General features: G+C 36.6%; 1 protein-coding gene across 2 annotated transcripts in view; it reads right to left on the bottom strand.

The window, feature by feature from the left end:
- IFT74 (intraflagellar transport 74) overlaps window positions 1–20,334 on the bottom strand; it is a 140,666-nt gene that overhangs the window by 23,708 nt on the left and 96,624 nt on the right. Inside the window, exons 15-16 of one of the 2 annotated variants that reach the window (XM_043978143.1) lie at window positions 18,850–18,947; window positions 9,233–9,359 (exon numbers count right to left, since the gene is read on the bottom strand). In XM_043978143.1, coding sequence (XP_043834078.1) covers window positions 9,233–9,359; window positions 18,850–18,947 — 225 coding nt within the window. The remainder of the gene's footprint in view (window positions 1–9,232; window positions 9,360–18,849; window positions 18,948–20,334) is intronic. The other variant, XR_006354166.1, reaches the window with a different exon arrangement.

The following is a 20,334-nucleotide window of genomic DNA, read 5'->3' on the forward strand; positions in this document are numbered from 1 at the left end:
AAACATGTGGAATCTGAGATGATGATGGGACTAGGTGTATGTCTAGTGGAAGTTGGTCATGTAGGATTGAGCTCTGGAGATTTGTACTAGATATACAGATTTGAGAGTTATCTGTATAGAACTGATGAAGAAACCCATAAACACTGGTGACATTGCCAAGAAAAAGGGAGTAAGAAAGTTGAGAAGAGGGATGGGGACAGAACCATGTGGGACATTCAAGTTAGTATAAGTATTGTATGAATGATTAGCAATTAAAATCTAGTCAGTTGAATAAACCCCTATGGCAAGGTGCTATAGTATTAAAAAGTAATCACAGACAAGAGTTGTGTATCTTTCTTTGTGGAGAGACAGGAAGGGGACACAGATGTGATTTCAATGGCTTTAGGAACTCCAGTGAGAAAGCTCCCTGTTCCAAGGTAAATTATTAACTTCTTCAGTTTATAATCCTGGAGAGTTCCCCGGGAATACTGAGAAAGGGAGGGGTACATGACTTGTCCAGGATCACATAGCCAACATGTTTCAAAGGCAAGGCTTTGAACTCAGGACTTCCAGAATCTGATGCTCTATAGCACACTATACTTCCTTTCCTGTCTTTCTATATGTGAAGTTAATAGTTCATACTTAGTGTGATACAAATATTAAATAAGTTGTAATTTGGATTCAGTATAAAAAGAAAAATATATTTGCTTGCAATTAAATTTTTCTTAATCTTGCTGTGTCAGTCTGAAAAAAACTGAATACAGCGCTAACCAAAATTATTTTTAATAGGTTTCATTAAAACTGTATCTCTCAAATATTTTCATACTTTACCTTCCTGAACTTCTCAAGGCTCAACCACATCATATATCCGTGGTGAAAAAACATTGTGGCAGAATATCAGTCTTATCGATAAGATGAAAGAGGGAGTACTTATTTCCCATTTTTTTAAAATTAAAAATAAATTTAAGGTGAATTACAATGTATCATTCTCAAATTAGGACTAGGAAGGAGATGAGGTGGGGTAAGGAACAAGAACTAAATGGCTTAGGGAAATTTAGAATGATCATGACTAGGACAAGGAATGTGTTGAGCAACTGGGAATTTTTATAGGCTAGTGAAAACCTACCTGTACTTAATAGGTCTGTAACTTAGGTGTGAGGCAATTAGATGGCACAGTGGATAAAATGCCAGGCCTGGAGTAGGGAAGATGAGTCTTCCTGAGTTCAAATCTGGCCTCAGACACTTACTAGCTGTGTGACCCTGGACAAATCACTTAACCCTATTTTCCTCAGTTTCCTCATTTGTAAAATGAGCTGGAGAAGGAAATAGCAAACCACTCCAGTATCTTTGTCAAGAAAACCCCAAATGGGGTCATGAAGAGTCAGACATGACTGAAATGACTCAACAACAATAATGAACTTAATGGCTAATTTAAAGATACATTGCACAATAAATTTAAGAACCATCCAACTCAGTCCTTTTATAAAAAAAGGAGAAAATAATCAGTTATTGTAGGGTAAAGTTTATCTTCCTTTAACAACAATCTCAATTAAAGGCAAAAAAGGTCCTCCAGGGGGAAGAGACAGGAAGAGGATGCAGTCTAGTTCCTTCTGATATGCGATGAAGTTGCAGAGTTTAGCAAGCAGTGTGTCCACAGTAGCAAAATCTGAGACCAAACTACTTTGACCCAGTGAAAGGTTTCTGAGAAACTATGCCATCAGCATATTTGTTTATTCCCTGGAGTTTCCTTTCTAAAAATATAAATAAAAGCTGTAGTTGACAGACAGTTTGTCTCTATTACTGCAATACACTATGAAGACTAGGAGAATCCCTACTTCAGCCACAAGGGGATAATTTCTTATTAGGTTTGGGCAACACGCCAAAAATTGGAATGTACAATCCACTATCACCCCAAAATGGATGTTGTTTATTATAAATCTCTTATTGTAACTAAGATTTAGGAAAAAATACATTTATGCATATTATACACACATACACTCACAGACACACAGACAAGTACTTTAACACTGACAAGGATAATTAAGTGAGTGGATGAAATTATGTGTAAGGGTCAGTATCCAAAACTCTTATTAAAGGTAAATTTCTAGTAAAGTTTATTTTATCACAGAAGTAAACATGAATTTAGATCCCTTGGCACCACATGCTCATTCTTAATACCATGTAATTAGGAAAATGTAATTGCTAGATTTTTAAAGTAAGGTAAAAGTGAGGGAATAAATATAGAAAGAGATTCTAGGTATGTTTTTGAATGCTGAATTTGGTTAATATTGACAGTTTTTTCCCTGTTTTATATTATGTTTCCCGAATAACTATGTCAGGATAAATTCCCCTTGCTAAATGATTTATTTGGTCTTCAGAAAATTGACAATAGGTTGGTTTAATTAATATTAACACTGACTGCGGTTTTTGAAATAACTCAACAACCTGAAGTATAATATGGTTGAAACACAACAACAATCAAAAAGGCGTTTTATTTTTTAGCATATTTATTTAACTTAATATTTCCCAATTATATGTACATTTTTAAAACATAAATTTTTTTTTTTTTTTTTTTTTAGTGAGGCAATTGGGGTGAAGTGACTTGCCCAGGGTCACACAGCTAGTAAGTGTTAAGTGTCTGAGGCCGGATTTGAACTCAGGTACTCCTGACTCCAGGGCCGGTGCTCTATCACTGCGCCACCTAGCCGCCCCTTTTTAATATTTTTTTTTTAATTTTTTTAGTCAGGCAATTGGGGTTAAGTGACTTGGCCAGGGTCACACAGCTAGTAAGTGTTAAGTGTCTGAGGTCGGATTTGAACTCAGGTACTCCTGACTCCAGGGCTGGTGCTTACCCACTGCGCCACCTAGCTGCCCCTAACATAAAATTTTTAAAATTTTTGGATTTTAAATTCTCTCCCTCCATCCTGTCCTCTCCACTCCTTGAGAAAACAAGCAACTTGATGTCAATTATACATGTGAAGTAATGCAAAACACATTTCCATATCAGTCATGAATCAAAAGAAAACAGATAAAAAGCTTGAATTCATAGTTCATCAGTTCTCTCTGGAGGTCGATAGCATTTTTCATCATGGGTGCTTTGGAATTGTCTTGGATCATTGTCTTGATCAGAGTAGCTAAGTCTTTCACAGTTGATCATCCTTACAATAATATTGTTACTGTGTATAATGTTTTCCTGGTTCTGCTCATTTCACTTTGCATCAGTTCATACAAGTCTTTCCAGGTTTTTCTGAAATCTGCCTGCTCATAATTTCTTATTGCACAATAGTGTTCCATTACATTCATATACCACAGCTTGTTAAGCCATTTCCCAATTGATAGGCATCCCTTCAATGTCTAATTCTTTGCCACCACAAAAACAGCTGCTATAAATATTTTTGTACAAACAGGTCCTTTTCCCTTTTCTTTGATTTCTTTGGAATAAAGACCTAGTAGTGGTATTGCTGGGTCAAACAGTAAGCATGTTTTAAGAACCTTTTGCAAATAATTTCAATTTGTTCTATGAACAATGGTTGGACTAGTTCACAACTCTACCAACTATACATTAAAGTTCTAAGTTTTCCACATCCCCTCCAACATTTGTCATTTTCCTTTTCAGTCATGTTAACCAATGTGATAGGTGTGTAGTGTGTAATTTAAGATTCTAAATGTGGATTCTAATCTGTTCCCCCAGTTTTTGGGGAAACTGACTAAAATCACTGATAAAACGAGTTTAGGTTTTTAAGGGTTTATTGGAAAATAGAAAAAGATTGAGAACAGAATTCCAACAGCCTGGCATTCCTATCTTTCCTCAAATTTCCTGTGAAGTCCTCTGCTGCCACCACCACCATCAAGTCAGGAACCCAAAAAGAGCGAGAGCTCTCCGCACAGGCTCTCTTTCCTCCTTCCTGTCTCCTCCCAGAAAAAAGGAGGCTCCTCAAGTTGATTGGCTGGTAGCCTTGATAGACAGCACCCATGAACAAACATTTCCTGACGCCAAGGAAAAGCCACAATGCCTCTGAGGCATTTTCCTCACAGCAGAGCTTTCCCACAGCAAATCTCCAGTAGGTGGTATCATTCCAATCATTACAGTAGTGATATCTCAGAATTATTTTAACTTGCATTTTTCTAATCAATAGTGATTCAGAGCATTTTTTGGTGTGACTATTGATAGCTTTGATTTATTCCTCTGAAAACTGCCTGTTCTTATCCTTTGACCAAATATCAATTGGGGAATGACTCACATTTTTATTAATTTGGCTCAGTTCCCTATATATCTGAGAAATGAGGTCTTTATCAGAGATTTGCTGTAAATTTTTTTTCTCCCAGTTTTCTGTTTTCCTTCGAATTTTGGCTGCATTAATTTTATTTGTGTAAAAGCTTTTTAATTTAATGTAATCAAAAGTATCAATTTTATATCCTGTGATATAAAAGCTCTTCTCTGCATAGCTTTTTTATGTGAGATAATTTTTCCCATTCTTGCTATCCTTTCACCTTCTCCTTTCTTACCCATCCATTTTTTTTGAAGTCATCTCAATATAATCAACTCACTCCCATGCCCCCACTATGTGGAATCCTTCTGATTGCTTGAATCATGATAAAGTTCTTGGAAGTTACATATCTCATCTTCCTATAGAGAAATATAAACATTTTAACTTTATTGAGTCATTTATGACTTCTCTTTCTTCTTTTTATGCTTCTCTTGAGTCTCATGTTTGAAAGTCAGATTTTCTATTTAGCTCTGGTCTTTTCATCAGAAACACTTGAAAGTCCTTTTCCCCTTAAATATCCATTTCCCCCCAGAAGGATTATACTCAGTTTTTGCTGGGTAGGTTATTCTTGGTTGTAATTCCAGTTCTTTTGTCTTCTGGAATATCAAATCCCATGTCCACCACTCCTTTAACATGGCAGGTTGCTAAAGATTGTGTGATCCTGACTGTGGCTCCTTGAAATTTGAATGGTTTCTTTCTAGCTTCTTTAAAACACTTTAAAACTCTTTTTGACCTTGGGATTCTGTAATTTGGCTATAATATTCCTGGGAGTTTTCCTTTTGGGAACTCCTTAAGGGGGTGATTGTGAATTCTCTCATTTTTTAATTTGCCCTCTGGTTCTAGGATATTGGGCCAGTTTTCCTTAATAATTTCTTGAAATATATCTGGGATCTTTCTTTGATCATGGCTTTCAGTTAGCCCAATAACTCTTAAATTCTTTCTCCTTGATCTATTTTCCAGGTCAGTTGTTCTTCCAATTTCACATTTTCTTCTATTTTTTTCATTCTTTTGACTTTGTTTTGTTGTTTCTTCATGTCTCATGAAGTCATTAGCTCCCAGTTGCCCAATTCTAATTTTTAAGAAATTATTTTCTTCTATTAGCTTTTGTATCTCTCTTTCCATTTGGCCAATTCTGCTTTTTTTTTTTTTTTTTTTTGCGGGGCAATGGGGGTTAAGTGACTTGCCTAGGGTCACATAGCTAGTAAGCGTCAAGTGTCTGAGGCCGGATTTGAACTCAGGTACTCCTGAATCCAGGGCCAGTGCTTTATCTACTGCGCCACCTAGCCGCCCCCAGCCAATTCTGCTTTTAAAGTTATTTTCTTTAGTGAATTTTGTACCTCTTTTTCATGTAGCCAGTTCTGGTTTTTAATACATTATTTTTTTCACTATTTTTGTGGCTCTTTTACTAAGCTATCAATTGTCTTTTCATAATTTTCTTCTTTTACTCTCATTTTTACTAACTTTTCTTTTACAATTCTTTTTTAATTTGAAAAGAATTTTTTGACTCTTCCTGGAATTTTTGTTGTGTTCAATTCACATTTTTTCTTTGAGGCTTTGCTTGTAACTGTTGGATTTCATTGTTTTCCTCTGAGTTTGTGTCTTGATTTTCCCTGTCACTATACTAGCTTTTTATATAGTCACGTTCTTTTTTAAATTTTCTACCCTATTTCTTGATTTTGAACTTTATGTTAAAGTAGGGCTCTGTTCTTATCATACAGAGAGGCAAGGCACTGTATTAAGCTTCAGGCTTTTTGTATTGCTGTTTTTAGATCTAATTCTGGGGGTTTGGAAGTTTTTGGTGTTTCCAAGGTGGTATGATTTGGGAAGAGGTGTGGTCACTATTCACCTGGTCTGTACTCTGGTTCTTCCCCAGGGAGGGTCCCTGATCCCTTGTGGTTACAATTGATACTTCTCCTCAGGGCCCTTTGCCCCATGAAACCAGAAATGATACTGTTCCTCAGGATCCATGAACCCTTCTGACTAAAAGCAATATTGCTCCTCAGGGATCCTATTCCTTCTTGATCACAAAGTGTTCCTCTCTGCTCTTGAACTATGACATAGAATTGTGCATAGGCAATAGATTTGCCAAATAGTGTCTGGTCCTGTGTCCAGTGCTAGCACAAGGATCTCCTGTAATCTCATTCTGATCAGTTTCCTGGTCCCCTTACTGTCTCCGGCTTGAGAACTCCCAAAGTTGCTAGTCCTACCATTAGTATTTCTTCCATGTGGGCTCCAGGCCAACCTCCATCCTCCTCCTATGTCATAGATCTCTCTTTCTAACCTCTTAAGTCATCTTGGGCTGAAGAGTGTCTCAAATCTGACCTTTTGCTTGCTCTGCTGTTACAGAATTTGATTAGCGATATTATTTTAAAGTTTTGGAGAGGAATGTGGGGGAACTCAGCTGAATGCTTTCTGTACTCAGCCATCTTGGCTCTGCCCCACCAAAAATGGTTTTCTAATTCAAAAAACTAAAACTAGAAATTGTTTAGCTCTGCTTCTAAGTAGAAAGAATGCCTTAAAAAACGAACTCCATTACTTCATACTAACACTGACTGACTCAGCTAACATTATGTTATCCAAATCTGGTTTGTATAAAATCTGAATGCACCTTCTAATTGGTGTGATTTTACACCGTCTACACATATAATAGCTATGTGTCAAACATATCAATCCCAATTACTGTAAATAACAAGTCAGGTCAACAAGGCATTTATTAAATGCCTACTATGTGCCAAACACTAAGGTAAGTCATAGGGATACAAAGAAAGGTAAAAATAGTACCTGCTTTCAAGGAATTCACATAATAATGGGGGAGATAACATGTAAAAAAAACTATAAATAAGTCATATAGAGGATAAATTGGATATAATCATAGATAGGAGAAACTAGCATTGAGAGAGAGCAGGAAAAAGTTCTTGTGGAATGAGGGACTTGACTGAATCTTTAAAAAATTCAGGAAGGAGATTGGGAAGAGGTAGAGGGTGCATAACTTTAGAAAGAATACTTTGATAGCTGAGTGGAAGATGGACTGGAGTAGAGAAAGACAGAAAAGAAGAAAGACTAACATGAAAGCTACTGTAGTAGCCCAGGTGTAAGGTGATGAGGGCTTATGCTAGGGTAGTGGCAGTATAAGAGGAAAGATTGTGAAGGTAGAATAGGACTTTGCAATGGATTGGATATGGGAGGTGAGAGAGAATGAGTCAAGGATGATAACTAGTTTATGAGCTTGGATGAACAGGAGGATAGCGATGCCCACAGTAGTAATAAGAAATTTGCAAAGGGGGAAGGTTTTTTGGGGAAAAATAATGAATTCAGTTTTGGACATGCTGAGTTTAAGACGTCTGACCTCTAATTCAAGATGTTCCATAGGCAGTTGGAAATACGAGAAAGAACATCAGATATGATGGTGATGGAATATTCTCATGGCTATAAGAAATGACAAGCAGGATGACTTCAGAAAAGTCTGGAAAGACATGTGTGAAATAATGTATTGTGAAGCAAGCAGAACCAAGAGAACATTTTGCACAGAGACAGCAATATTGTTTGATGAAGAACTGTGAATGATTTGACTATTCTCAACAATACAATGATCCAAGACAATCCCAAAGGACTACTGATGAAACATACTATCCACCTCCAGAGAAAGAACTGATATTGATGGAACACAGACTGAAGCATGCTATTTTTCACTTTGTTTCATTTTTTTTCTTTTATTCAAGTTTTCTTGTACAAAATGACAAATATGATAATGTTTTATATAATCATATGTGTATGACCCACATCTGGTTGTTTGCTGCCTCGGGGAGGGGAAGATGAGGGAGGGAAAAAGAGATAAAAATTGGAACCCAAAACTATAAATAAAAATGTTTATTATTAAAGAGAAAGAAACAAAGAAAGAACATCAGGAGAGAGGTTAGGTCTGGATAAAGACATCTAACATTCATCTGTGTAGACCACTGATTCCATGGGAACTGATGAGATGACCAAATAAAATAGTATAGATAGAGAAGAGAGTCTAAGACAGAGCCTTGAAGGAGCCCCATGGTTATTAGCAGGTGTGACTTAAGACCCAGAAAAGGAGAACAAGAAGTAGCAGTTAGACAAGGAGGAGGAGACTCAGGACAAAGTATCATCAAATCCTAGAAAGAAGAGAATGTCCATGAGGAGAGAGTGATTGCCAAAGGCAGCAGTGAGTCAAAAAGAATGAGGATTGAGAAAAGGCCACTAGACTGATAAGGAGATAATTAGTAACTTTGGAGAGCTCTACTCCAGCTGAATAATAAGGTCAGAAGTCCCACTGAATTAAGAGGGACAGGAAAAGAAGTGGAAGCACCAATTATAGATTACTTTTTCAAGGAGTTTAGCCACAAAAAGGGAGGAGAGAGAACCAAGAGAACACTGTGCACAAAGACAGCCATACTGTTTGATGAAGAACTGTGAATGACTTGACTATTCTTAACAATACAGTGATCCAAGACGATCCCAAAGGACTATTGATGAAACATGAAGCATGCTGTTTTTCACTTTCATTTTTTCTTTTAATCATTTTCTTGTACAAAATGACAAATATGATAATGTTTACATAATCATACATGTATGACCCATATCTAGTTGTTTGCTACTTCAGGGAGGGGGAAGATCAGGGAGGGAAAGAGGGATAAAAATTGGAACTCACAACTATAAATAAAAATGTTTATTACATAATAAAAAATAAAAACAAATTTATTTCACAAACATTAATTATAATTTCATCATGTAAAAAAAGGACAGTTTTGAGTTTGCAATATAGAAAAATCCACCATGAGTCAAGTACTTCTAAAGAGGGAATAAAATAATGCTTTATATTATCAATAAATTTCTATGAACAAAGGCAAGATGATACAATAGACAGAAAGCTGGGTTTGCAGCCAGGAAGACCTCAGAGTCAAGTCCAACCTTTGACACATCAGTTAGGAGAAAGAATATCAAAATCATTATGTTCTTACCTGAAGTTAAATTTCTGGCAGTACTTTGTGATTTCTGCATTTCAGTAGATTTGAAATTGAGGTCTTCTTGCATCATCTTCAGTTCTTGGTTAGTGATAGAAGATACTTGTTTCATATGATTTATATTCTAAAAGAAAATAATGGGAAAATTAATCTGAACTATCTCAATAAAAAATTCAAAATACTTTTGAACATTTTGAATAGAATTTTCTTTTTAAAATGAATAAACTATGCCAGGAACACAAGTTTTTAATAAATAAGTTACAAGTTCCATTCCTAGTTCTGCCACTTACTGAATGAAGTAAAGCAAGCCATTCGACTTCTCTGGGCCAGTTTCCCAAACTATAAAAATGAGGGAACTAGAATAGATTATCTCAAAAGTTCCTTTCTGCTCTTAAATTTTATTATGCTATGATAGAAGTAGGAAAATATTTCAATAAAGTTTAGCAAAAAAAAAAGAGATCCCATCTGTTTTTCTATTTTGTTTTCTTTGTTTTATTGCTATGATCACTTTTACTTGAAGGGGCATAATGAAGAGGGGAGAGAGAGAATAAAATTCAATAGATCTATTTGAAGAGTTTAGTTCAAGTTTTCCATCAATTTCTCCAAGATGATTTGTAATCTCCTTAGGAAAGGGACCACGTAATATATCTTTTGTACTCTCATAGTTCCTAGAATAGAGCTAGTCAATCAATATTTCTTGAATAATTAGGGTGTGCTTTAGGACTATTTAGAGTGAAAAATAAGAAGTGAGAGAAATGCACAGAAAGGCGACTATGGTCACAGAGAAATTTCAGATGTTTAAGATATTGGAGATACAATAATGGGGTTTGTTGTTAAGTTTTAAGGTGTGGCCACCTTGATGAATGGCTGAAGTAGCATGGATATGGAGGTCACACTAATATGCAGGTTCGAGGAATTATGATGACTAGGTGTTAGTAGAGGTATCCTCATGGTTCCTGGAACTTCCAAACTCCTATGACCTCTATCATCTTTATCACCACTCACACCTTGCCAAAACTCAGCCAGGACTACTCCCACCATATACTTCTTCTACTCCTAATTGCTTGTTACTGAACTGAGCTAAAGGAAGTCACAAGCATATTTACTGAGTCCATTATAAATTTATGTTATCCATTTTCACTGCAATGCAATATTTTTGTTCTTTCCTAGTGGGTCCCCTATCTCATTCCCTAGAAAAGCTTTCCCACATATTTTCCTTTGTTCTGTGAGTCTTCCATACCTCCTTCCATTCTCTCCCCATCTCAACTGAGGATTCTATCCCTTTATTAAGAAAACTGAAGACATTCAATGTGACTTCTCTCTTTTCTTCATCCTAAGACCCCTGGATATCATCTCTACCCTCTCCTCCTTGCCAAGGCCAACTCATCTACATTTTTCCATGATCTCATCCACTCCCAACTTCTCTAGAAGATTATAGCCTCAAACACCTTCCTTGCCCTTCAATCTTCAACCATTCCTTTAACTGCTGATTCTATTACTGTCTTCAAACATTCCCAAGTCTCCCCCATTCTTCATTAACTTTTTTTCATTAAACTCTACCATACCCTCAAACCATGTCTCTCTTCTTCTGGGAGTCAAACTCCTAGAAAAAGCTGCCTATACTCACTGTTTCTACTTCTCTTTTCACTCACCCATCAACCCTTTGCAATCTGGTTTGTGACTTTATCAATGACTGAACTACGCTCTCCAAAGTTCTCTCTTAATGGCCAAATTTGATAGTCTTTTTTTTTTCTTTTTTCGGCCTTCAAACTTATCTGCTGCATTTGACAGTGTTGACTACCCTCTCCTCCTGGATACTCCTCATCTGCTAATGCCATCCCTCTCAAATTACCTTGTATTTAATAACTTTGTACTTATTTGTATTTTTAATATTTATTCTGCATATACTTTACTTAAGTAAATCCTTGTTGTTTCTCCTGATAAAACAGAAGATCCTTGAGAGTTGGGATTGTTTTTTTATTCATTGCATTTGTATCTTAAGCATCTACTATGGTGCTTCACACATTCCAGGTGCTTAATAAAAACTCGTTGTAAGATTGATATGGGGGGCAGCTAGGTGGCGCAGTGGATAAAGCATCAGCCCTGAATTCAGGAGTGCCTGAGTTCAAATTCGGTCTCAGACACTTGACACTTAACTAGCTGTGTGACCTTGGGCAAGTCACTAAACCCCCATTGCCCCGCAAAAAAAAAAAAAGATTGATATGGGGCAGCTTGGTGGCGCAGTGGATAAAGCACTGACCCTGGATTCAGGAAGACCTGAGTTCAAATCTGACCTCAGACACTTGACACTAACTGTGTGACCCTGGGCAAAAAAAAAAAAAAAAGATTGATATGCATTCTACTTCAGCCACAGACAGGGCTGTCATAACTTTCGGACTCAACATTATTTGAAACTACTCCATTTCCAAGATCTTGAAACTGAGATTCCACTCTCTGACTACAATCACCTATCCTTCTACTTCTCCTTTTGTTTTTTAACTCTTTTTAAATATCCTCCTGGATATCATTGTGATCTTTAGCCTTGTATTCCTGGCTAGTATTATAATTCTAAAACTCTGTTCTGGCCTGATTTCCCTATATATCTGGTCTTCACTCAATTATGTGTCATTTTAACAATAATTTTTCTCTACCCTCTGATAACTGGCCTTGATGATTTTCCTCTTAACCTTTCTACTTAACCTTTCCTTTTAACCAATCCTTTCCATGCCAGGATCAATATTACCAAAGTATGGACAATTACTACCATATTCCTCTTTGACTGCTATTCCCACTTAACTCTGTCACACCAAAATTTATTAATAAAAATTAAAATATATTGCATTGAACTTTCCCTGCACTGCTTCCTCTCAAAGACAATATGGTCTAGTTAAACTGAACTACTGATTATTCCTATATGTTATGTCATCTCCTATCCTTGTTTATTTAACTCCTTCCCTCCTCATCTTTACCTTTGAAAACTCTCAGCTTCCTTCAAAGTTTAGTGGAAAAGCCAACCCTTATTTGAGTCCTTTCTTTATCCTCCTGAACAAAATGACCTTTAATTTGCTTTGTAGATACTTTCTATCTATTTATAACCTGACATATCTCCCCCAGTAGAACATAAAATCCTTGGGTTTTCTTTTTGTATTTGTATCCCAATGCCCAGCCAAGTGCTTGGTCCATAGCAGATATTTAATAAATACCTGATTAGTGATTTCATTCTAGTCCTATATTTCCAAATTCCTGCTAAACATTTCCACCTAGATATCTTACTTACATACTCAGCATGTACAACAAACAGCATTTCCCCCCCAAACATGCTTGCCCTCAAAACTTCCTTATTTCTCTTGATAACCTCACACTTTCTTTTTCTTTTTTAGGGGGTGGGATGGGATGGGGGGAGGCAAGTGGAGTTAAGTTGCTTACCCAGGGTAGATTTGAACTCAAGTCCTCCTACCTCCAGGGCCAATTTTTCTATCCACTGCACCAACTAGCTACCCCATAATCCCACTTCCTGGCCATTCAGGCTTGAAAATTCCAAATCATCATTTTTTTTTCTATATCTCACCACTAAATCCATATCTAATCTACTGTCAAGTCTGTCAATTCTACTTCTACAATACCTTATCTTCTTTCTACACCCATTACAAGGACCAGAGTTAAGTCTCTATTGTTTTTCCTGGCCAATAGTTCTTTTCTCCTAACTGGTGTTCCTGCTGCTACTTTCCTTACTGTGCTAGCTTAATCTTCTTTAGTGCTGAGATCACATAACTGTACTAAAAAAAGAAAATGACAAGTCTGGATCGCCTATTTTTAAAAGTGCTTATTCTGACATTCAAGGTTCTATATAATCTGGCTACAGTCTATCTTTTCAGTCATATCTCAGATTACTCAATTCAGTAAACATTTATCAAGAACACGCAGAGAATAGAGGACTCTTAGGCATTATTACAGGGAAATAGAAAATACAGATGTTATTCCCAGGACCCGATGGATTTACAAGTGAAAACTATTAAACAGAGAATAATTTATACCAATATTATATAAACTGAAAAAAAAAGAAGAAAATAAAGGATCTGCCCAAACTCTTCCTATGATAAAAATATGGTCCTAATACCTAAACCAGGGAGATATTTAACAAAGAAACATAGGTCAATATCCATAATGAAAATTGACACAACAAAATTGAATAAATATTAAAGAGATTATATACTCTGACCAGGCTTCACTTACATCAGAAATGCAGGGTTGGTTCAATATAAAGAAAACAGTAAACATAATAGCTAATATTAATAACAAAAATAAAGGCAAGATTACATAAAGAGATGCAGAAAAGGCTTTTAGCAAAATTTACTACCCATTTGGTTTTAAAAATACACTAGAAAACATGGGAATAAGTGAACCCTTCCTCAATATGGTAAGCAGCATATTCAAAACCAAGAGTCAACATTCTATATAATAGAGAAAGGTTAGAATTCTTCCAATTATATATCAGAGTTAAAGCAGATACCCATTATCACCAACAGTAGTAGGCGACAAAGTTATAGAAATACAGGCATTAGCATTAAGACAAGAAAATAAATGAAGAAATACTCATAGAAAAAGAGGAAACAAAACTATTTGCTTTTTGCAGATGAGATGATAATCTATGTAGAGAACCCAAAAAAGTCAACTAAAATATAACAATAACTCCAGTTCAATTACAAGTTAAAAATAAGTGCACATAAATCATCAGCATTACTGTATATATCAACAAAACAGCAGGAAGACGTAGAAAGATAAAGTCCATTTAAAATAACTCTAACTCTGTCTGTCTATCTATCTATCTATCTATATTTGGGAGTTTACCTCCTAAGACAAACACACATATAGCTACAAAATATTCAGCAGAAACACAGAAATAGATAACTGGAGAAATATTGTTTGTGGGTAAGCCATATCAAGATAATAAAAATTACAATATTACCTAATTTACTTATTCAGTGTCATACTAATCAAATTCCCAAAGGATTAATTTATACAGCTAGAAAAAAATACCGATGAAATTCATTTTTTTAAAGAAACAGAAAATCAAGCATCAAGGGAAATAACATTTTTAAAAATAAGTTGTTTTTCTTAAAGTGAGAAGGCAGGGAACTTAGTAGAACCAGGTCTCAAGCCATACTATAAAATAATAATCATCAAAATGCTAGTTAAAAAACAGATAATCAGTAGAAAAGATTAGGCACACACTATATAGAATAAGAACTATTCCCAGATTGACAGATGGTCAATGGATATAACAGGCAGTTTTCAAAAGGAAAAAAAATCTAAGCTATCAAATATCATAGGAAAAAAAATGTTTCAAATTCATTAGTCATTAGAGATATGCAAAGTTTAGCAACTCTGAGGTTAAAAATTGGCGAAGATAACAAAAAAAAAAAAGAAAAGAAAAATGACTGTTTTTGGAGAGGCTACAGGAAAACAAATACTGTTGGTGGAGTTGTAAAGGGTGTAAACCTGTAAAGTCATTCTAGAAAGCAATTTGGAATTATGTCTAAAAAGTCACTAAATTCTCCTTGACCCTGCAATACCACAACTAAACCTATTCCTCAAAGAAGTCAAAGAAAGAGGGTAAGTACCAATGTATACAAAAATATTTTATTATAGTAGGGCTTTTTGTTTTAGCAAAGAATTGAAAATTATGAGGATGCCCAGAAATTAGAGACTGGCCTAAAAATCATAGTACATGAACACAAACATGTATGACTGTCATCATAGAAATGATGAAAGGGATGGTTTCAGAGAAACCTGGGGAAACTTGTATGAACTGATGCAAAGTTAAGTAAACTGATCCAAGAAAACAATATAAGCAACAGCAAAAACATTACCAAAAAAAGCAACTTTGGAAAACTTAAGTACTCTATTACAATGACCAATCATGATTCCACAGGATTAAAGATGAAACTGCTACGACTTCCTTGACAGACTTGATGAGCTCAAGATACACAATGAGAGATACATTTTCAGACCTTGTCTATGTGTGAAATTGTTGAGTGACAAGGGTTTTATTTTCCTGTTTTTCAATTTGGGGGTCAGTGGAAGTGAGAAATTAATGAATAAGAGGATAGCATCTCCTTCCCCAAGTAAAAATAAAGTCACTGATGCATTTTCTAATCCACAGAAGAGAACAGAAGGAAGGCCAGAAAGAATCAAAGAAGTAGGATTGTGACTAGAGACCTTGATGAGAGAGGTTTCAGGAGAATGCTGGGGCAGGCCAAATGTCAAAAGTTTAAGAAGACAGTGGGTCATGTTTTAATTGATATCCTATTACTTGCCTTCTCAATGGGTAGGAGAGGAGAGTTATGGGAGAGAACTTAAGAAAAGAGTGAGTGATAAGGAAGTAAAAATACCAGATATAAACCATTTCCTCCAATAAGTCTGGCAGTGAAAGGAAAGATAGGAAGGAATTAAATGTATTAAAAAAAGTCTTAGGAAGGTTGTTTAAGAATTAGAATTTAGAATTAGAAAGACCTAGCTATGCCTGCACACAGATGGGAAGGAAAGATCTGATAGGAAGATCCTGCAAAAAAGAAAGGATATAATTGTTGGAGTGTGATTCTGGCAAGGATGGGATCATGGGTAGAGATAGTGTTATCAGCCTTATTGAACAGTAGGACTGAAGGTAAGTGGAAGAAGTTTTGAGGACTGGAGGAAGGAAATTAAGGTAACTTCTGGTAACTTCAATTTTCTCAGTGATGTAAGAGGTCAAGTTATCAGTATAACTATGGAGGGTGGTGATGCAGTTGGAAGCTTGACAAGAAGGAAAATATTTAGGACAGTCTTGTGTGGAATGATACAGCATGGGTGATATCTAGTGAACAGTACTGAGGGCATAGCTGTCTCCTGAACAAATTTAGAGTATAGAATTAGCTAGATTTCATGATCTTCTCTAGGGATTTTCAGAAGCTGGGTAAGCAGCAACAAAGAAATTAGATGGTGAGAGTAACCAAGACAAGAGGGTTAAGAGGTTTCAAAAGGCAAAAAGATGTAAGAGGGTGACAGATCATAAGGGTCAAGGTTGGGTACAAAGCTAACTGATATCAGATAAAGGAAGATAGACTGGGAGAACAAGAATATAGTAAGTGAATGGAAGTCATGACAAAACACATATTGTATTCCTGAGAATGAGAAAAGAACAGGGGGTGGTGATGGTAGAGTTAAGTATCAAAGTTCATGATCTTGAAGGTAGTACAATTCCATGATTCAGAAAGATCTAGGTGTGAATATGCTGGTATATTGCTGAATTATGATGAAAAAGATTATAGGAATTAAGGTCCTCTAAATTCCAGTTAAAATGGACCATTGTTTTCTGTTTCTATCTTGCACTCTCCTATCTCACTTACTTTTCACATACCTAGGATAGATTACCTCTCTCCAATTGCTGCCTGTTAAAATCCTTCCTTTCCTTCAAAGTCCACTTTTGTTGTGTAAAAAAAAATATATATATTAACTAGCTAATCTAATCTGAAAAACTTAACTGGACTTATATGAAAAATTATAACTTTAGAAAAATTATAATTGGGCCATAAGTCCCTTCGTGGTCGCCATTAAATGTAAAAATTATTTTAACTTAACTGGTGGGCCTAATCTGTGAACTTTTGACTGGCTGGCTATCTGACTGCGTTTAGCTGGTAAAGCTATAGCTGGCTATTAGCTGCCTAAGTCAGTCTGCAATGGCCTGTTCCTTCCCCCACTGCCTCTCAGACTGATAAGAAAAAAAGGATTAAAATGCCTCTTTTAATTAAAGCAAATATGGGGTTTATTTAGGTGAATAAACATAGAGTTAAAGGTAGAAACAAGGATAACAAAAGTAAAATACGACCTGTGAATTTTTGCCAACTCTCTATTCTCCCTCTTTTTTTTTTTTTTTTGGTGGGGCAATGGGGGTTAAGTGACTTGCCCAGGGTCACACAGCTACTAAGTGTCAAGTGTCTGAGGCCAGATTTGAACTCAGGTACTCCTGAATCCAGGGCTGGTGCTTTATCCACAGAGCCACCTAGCCGCCCCTCTCCACTCTCTTTTAACTATCTCTCCTGCCTCCGCCACTTCGCCTACAACTTTCTTAGTGTCCTCCACTCTCCATCCCGTTGTGAGCCCCCAGTGTCTCTAGCGTCTCTGTAGCATTTTCCCTTCTAACTCAAAAGCCCCCTGCTTTACTGCTCTGCTCCTTTCTTCTAACTCCAAGCCCCCTTCACTTTGTCGACCCCCCTTTTAGGTCTCCCTGCCTGCTGTGTCAGTCCCCCTTATTCTTTTTCCTCTCCACTGTAGTAATAAACTCCCTGCATCTCCTTACTTCCTCTACCAACCTCCCAGTCTCTCTTTCTCCTAGGCTATATATCCTTTCTCTCCCCTCAAACCTCAGGCTCCATGTGCCCCTGCACATGCCAAGCTAATTCACTGATTAGCACCACAGCCAGGGCTCGAGGAGCCCATGCCCCTTGCTGTGCACCTGAGACCTCCACACAGGCCATGCCAGGGGCCAAATCACAATAAATTCCCACAGTTGCTATCTCTTCCAAGAAGTCTTACTAGATCCCCCAAGTTGGAAGTCTCTCCTCACATCATTTTCTCCTCAAATTTCCCAAAGTATGTGTCCCAGACCTCTTATTGGCATGCATTGGATTTTACTTTGCATCAGAGTTATATGTGCATGTCTTATTATTATTAGATTATAAGATCCTTGAGGAGAGGAGGCGTATTTTATAATAATTAACATTTATATTGTGCTTACCAAGTGCTAATTACTGTACTGAGCACATTATAATTCTTATATCATTAGATCCTCACAACAACCCTGCAAGGTAGCTGCTATTATTATCATCAGATAAAGAAACTGAGGCAAATAGAGGCTAAATGACCTACCCAGTGTCACACAGCTAGTTAGCATTTGAGATCAAATTTAAATTCATGTTATCCTTACTCGAGGCTCAATGCTTTAGCCACATGCCACCTAGTTCCCCATATATCATATTTGTCTCCCCCATGCCTAAAAGAAAACTGCACACACTTTAGTATTTCAAGAACTTGTGATTCAACTTGTGGGTACTCTTTTTATTGATACATTAACAACCCTCTTCATACCTCAAAAAATGTCATATGTTACTGCAGCCTTGTACGTAACGTAGGCATTTAACAAATTCACTGAACTGAATTTTACTTTTTTTTTTTTGGTGGGGCAATGGGGGTTAAGTGACAGCTTGTAAGTGTCAAGGGTCTGAGGCGGGATTTGAACTCAGGTACTCCTGAATCCAGGGCTAGTGCTTTATCGACTGCGCCACCTAGCTGCCCCTTGAACTAAATTTTAATAAGTGCTCTCAATTGATATCATATTTGCATACTGTTTATGGCTTTACAGTTATATATGCCAATTTCCCTGCACTGCCTTCCCTGCCCTCAACAAATAATAGTTTTCTAGAGAGAAATGATTAATGACCCATTTACGGGGATTTTAAGGGAACTGTGGAGGCAGCTTAGTGGATATGATAGTGGGACCACTCCATTTTGGGAAGATATTTGACAAGATGTCATGGCATATATGGCTAATGAGAAAAACAAAGGCACTCAGTACTTACTCTGCTACAGTGTTCCAATAGTGCAACAATGTTGGATTCTATCTGTGCTTTTCGTTCTAGTTCCTGATTCTTCATCTCTTCGAATGTCTCAATAAAGGCTATATATATCAAAAAACATATGATATAGTCATGACATACAAAAGTAGTGATGTAACTGAATTTCTGAAGCACATTTAGAAATTTAATGCTAGTATGTTTTCCAAATCCCTGCATCACTCTGAAAACTTTTACCATCCACTTTCTTCATTTACTCCTGGACTACAAAGCAATGCTTAAGAAAAGTAGTGACATTGTGCTGGTGAAGTCTACTCCAAATTTATTCTATCTAACTATCTGAGCTTCTTAATAACCCTCTTCATTCATCCCTTTTCTCCACACAGCTGCTAATCCAAACGTTTTTCCATCTATATAATCCTCCATAATTAATTCATAATTAAATCCTTCCCCTAAGAAGATACACTGTCTCCTAATCTTTAGAACTGAAGATATCTAATATGAGATAGCTCAAATATCCTCCCTACCCACCTCAATACTTTTGTGGTTTTTCTCCATCTTTCCTTCTGAATTGAAAGAATTAATCTATTTCTATACTAAATCTAATCCTCCACCTACGCCCTTGGTTTCAAACCTTCCTTCCACCCCTAATTTCCTATGAAATGTTGATCCACTGATTACCTCCCTCTTTCCCTTTTGCTTGCATTCTGTTTTACTGTTTCACTTCTCTGCCACCAACTACACTAAGGTCTCACCTCTTCCATAAAGTCTTTCTGTTATTCAGATACCCTATCAAACTAACATCCCATGTCTTTTCTCTGTTCCTTGCAAAACTTCTCAACTTTTCCTAGAGCACCTTTCATAACACTGTCAAGCAACTTAAGAAATGTATTTATTCCTGTTTTGTGTCTCATTTGAGGCTGCTACTCAGCATTTTGTTAGACAAAGTTATCCATGGCCATACCTGTCATAAAATCTTATGGGTGAAAAGTTTTGAAATCTATAAATAACAGACACTGCAGGATCTTATGCTATGTAAGGGGCTAAAATTCTAGCTATACTGTCTAAAAATCTAATGCTAATAAATTAGAAGCTTTTAGCAAGAGTTTAGACTTTTTAAGCATTTATTAAGGAGCATAAGAATTTGCTGAAGAGAGAGAAAGAGGCCTAGATTCAGCTATTTCAGGGAGCCAGTGTCTCCTGTTCCACTCCCCCCTGAGGTCCTCGCAAAAGAGAGTGCCTCGCCCCTTCTTTGTCCCAGAAGCCTCCTGTGAGACCAGACACAAGGCCGTGCCAACACACAAAGCTCCAAGCTAACTGGCTGGTAGCTTTTATCGACAGCACCCATGAGCAAACGTCACTTCCTTGCCCTCAAACGCCTTCTCCTCATGGCGGAGCTTTCCTATAGTAATTCTCCAGCAGGTGGCATCACTTCAATTATCACAGTTTTATACCTTTTAGTCAGTTTTGTGACTGAAAATGTCTGTATAA

The sequence above is a fragment of the Dromiciops gliroides genome, chromosome 1 (assembly GCF_019393635.1).
Source record: "Dromiciops gliroides isolate mDroGli1 chromosome 1, mDroGli1.pri, whole genome shotgun sequence".
NCBI lineage: Eukaryota > Metazoa > Chordata > Mammalia > Microbiotheria > Microbiotheriidae > Dromiciops > Dromiciops gliroides.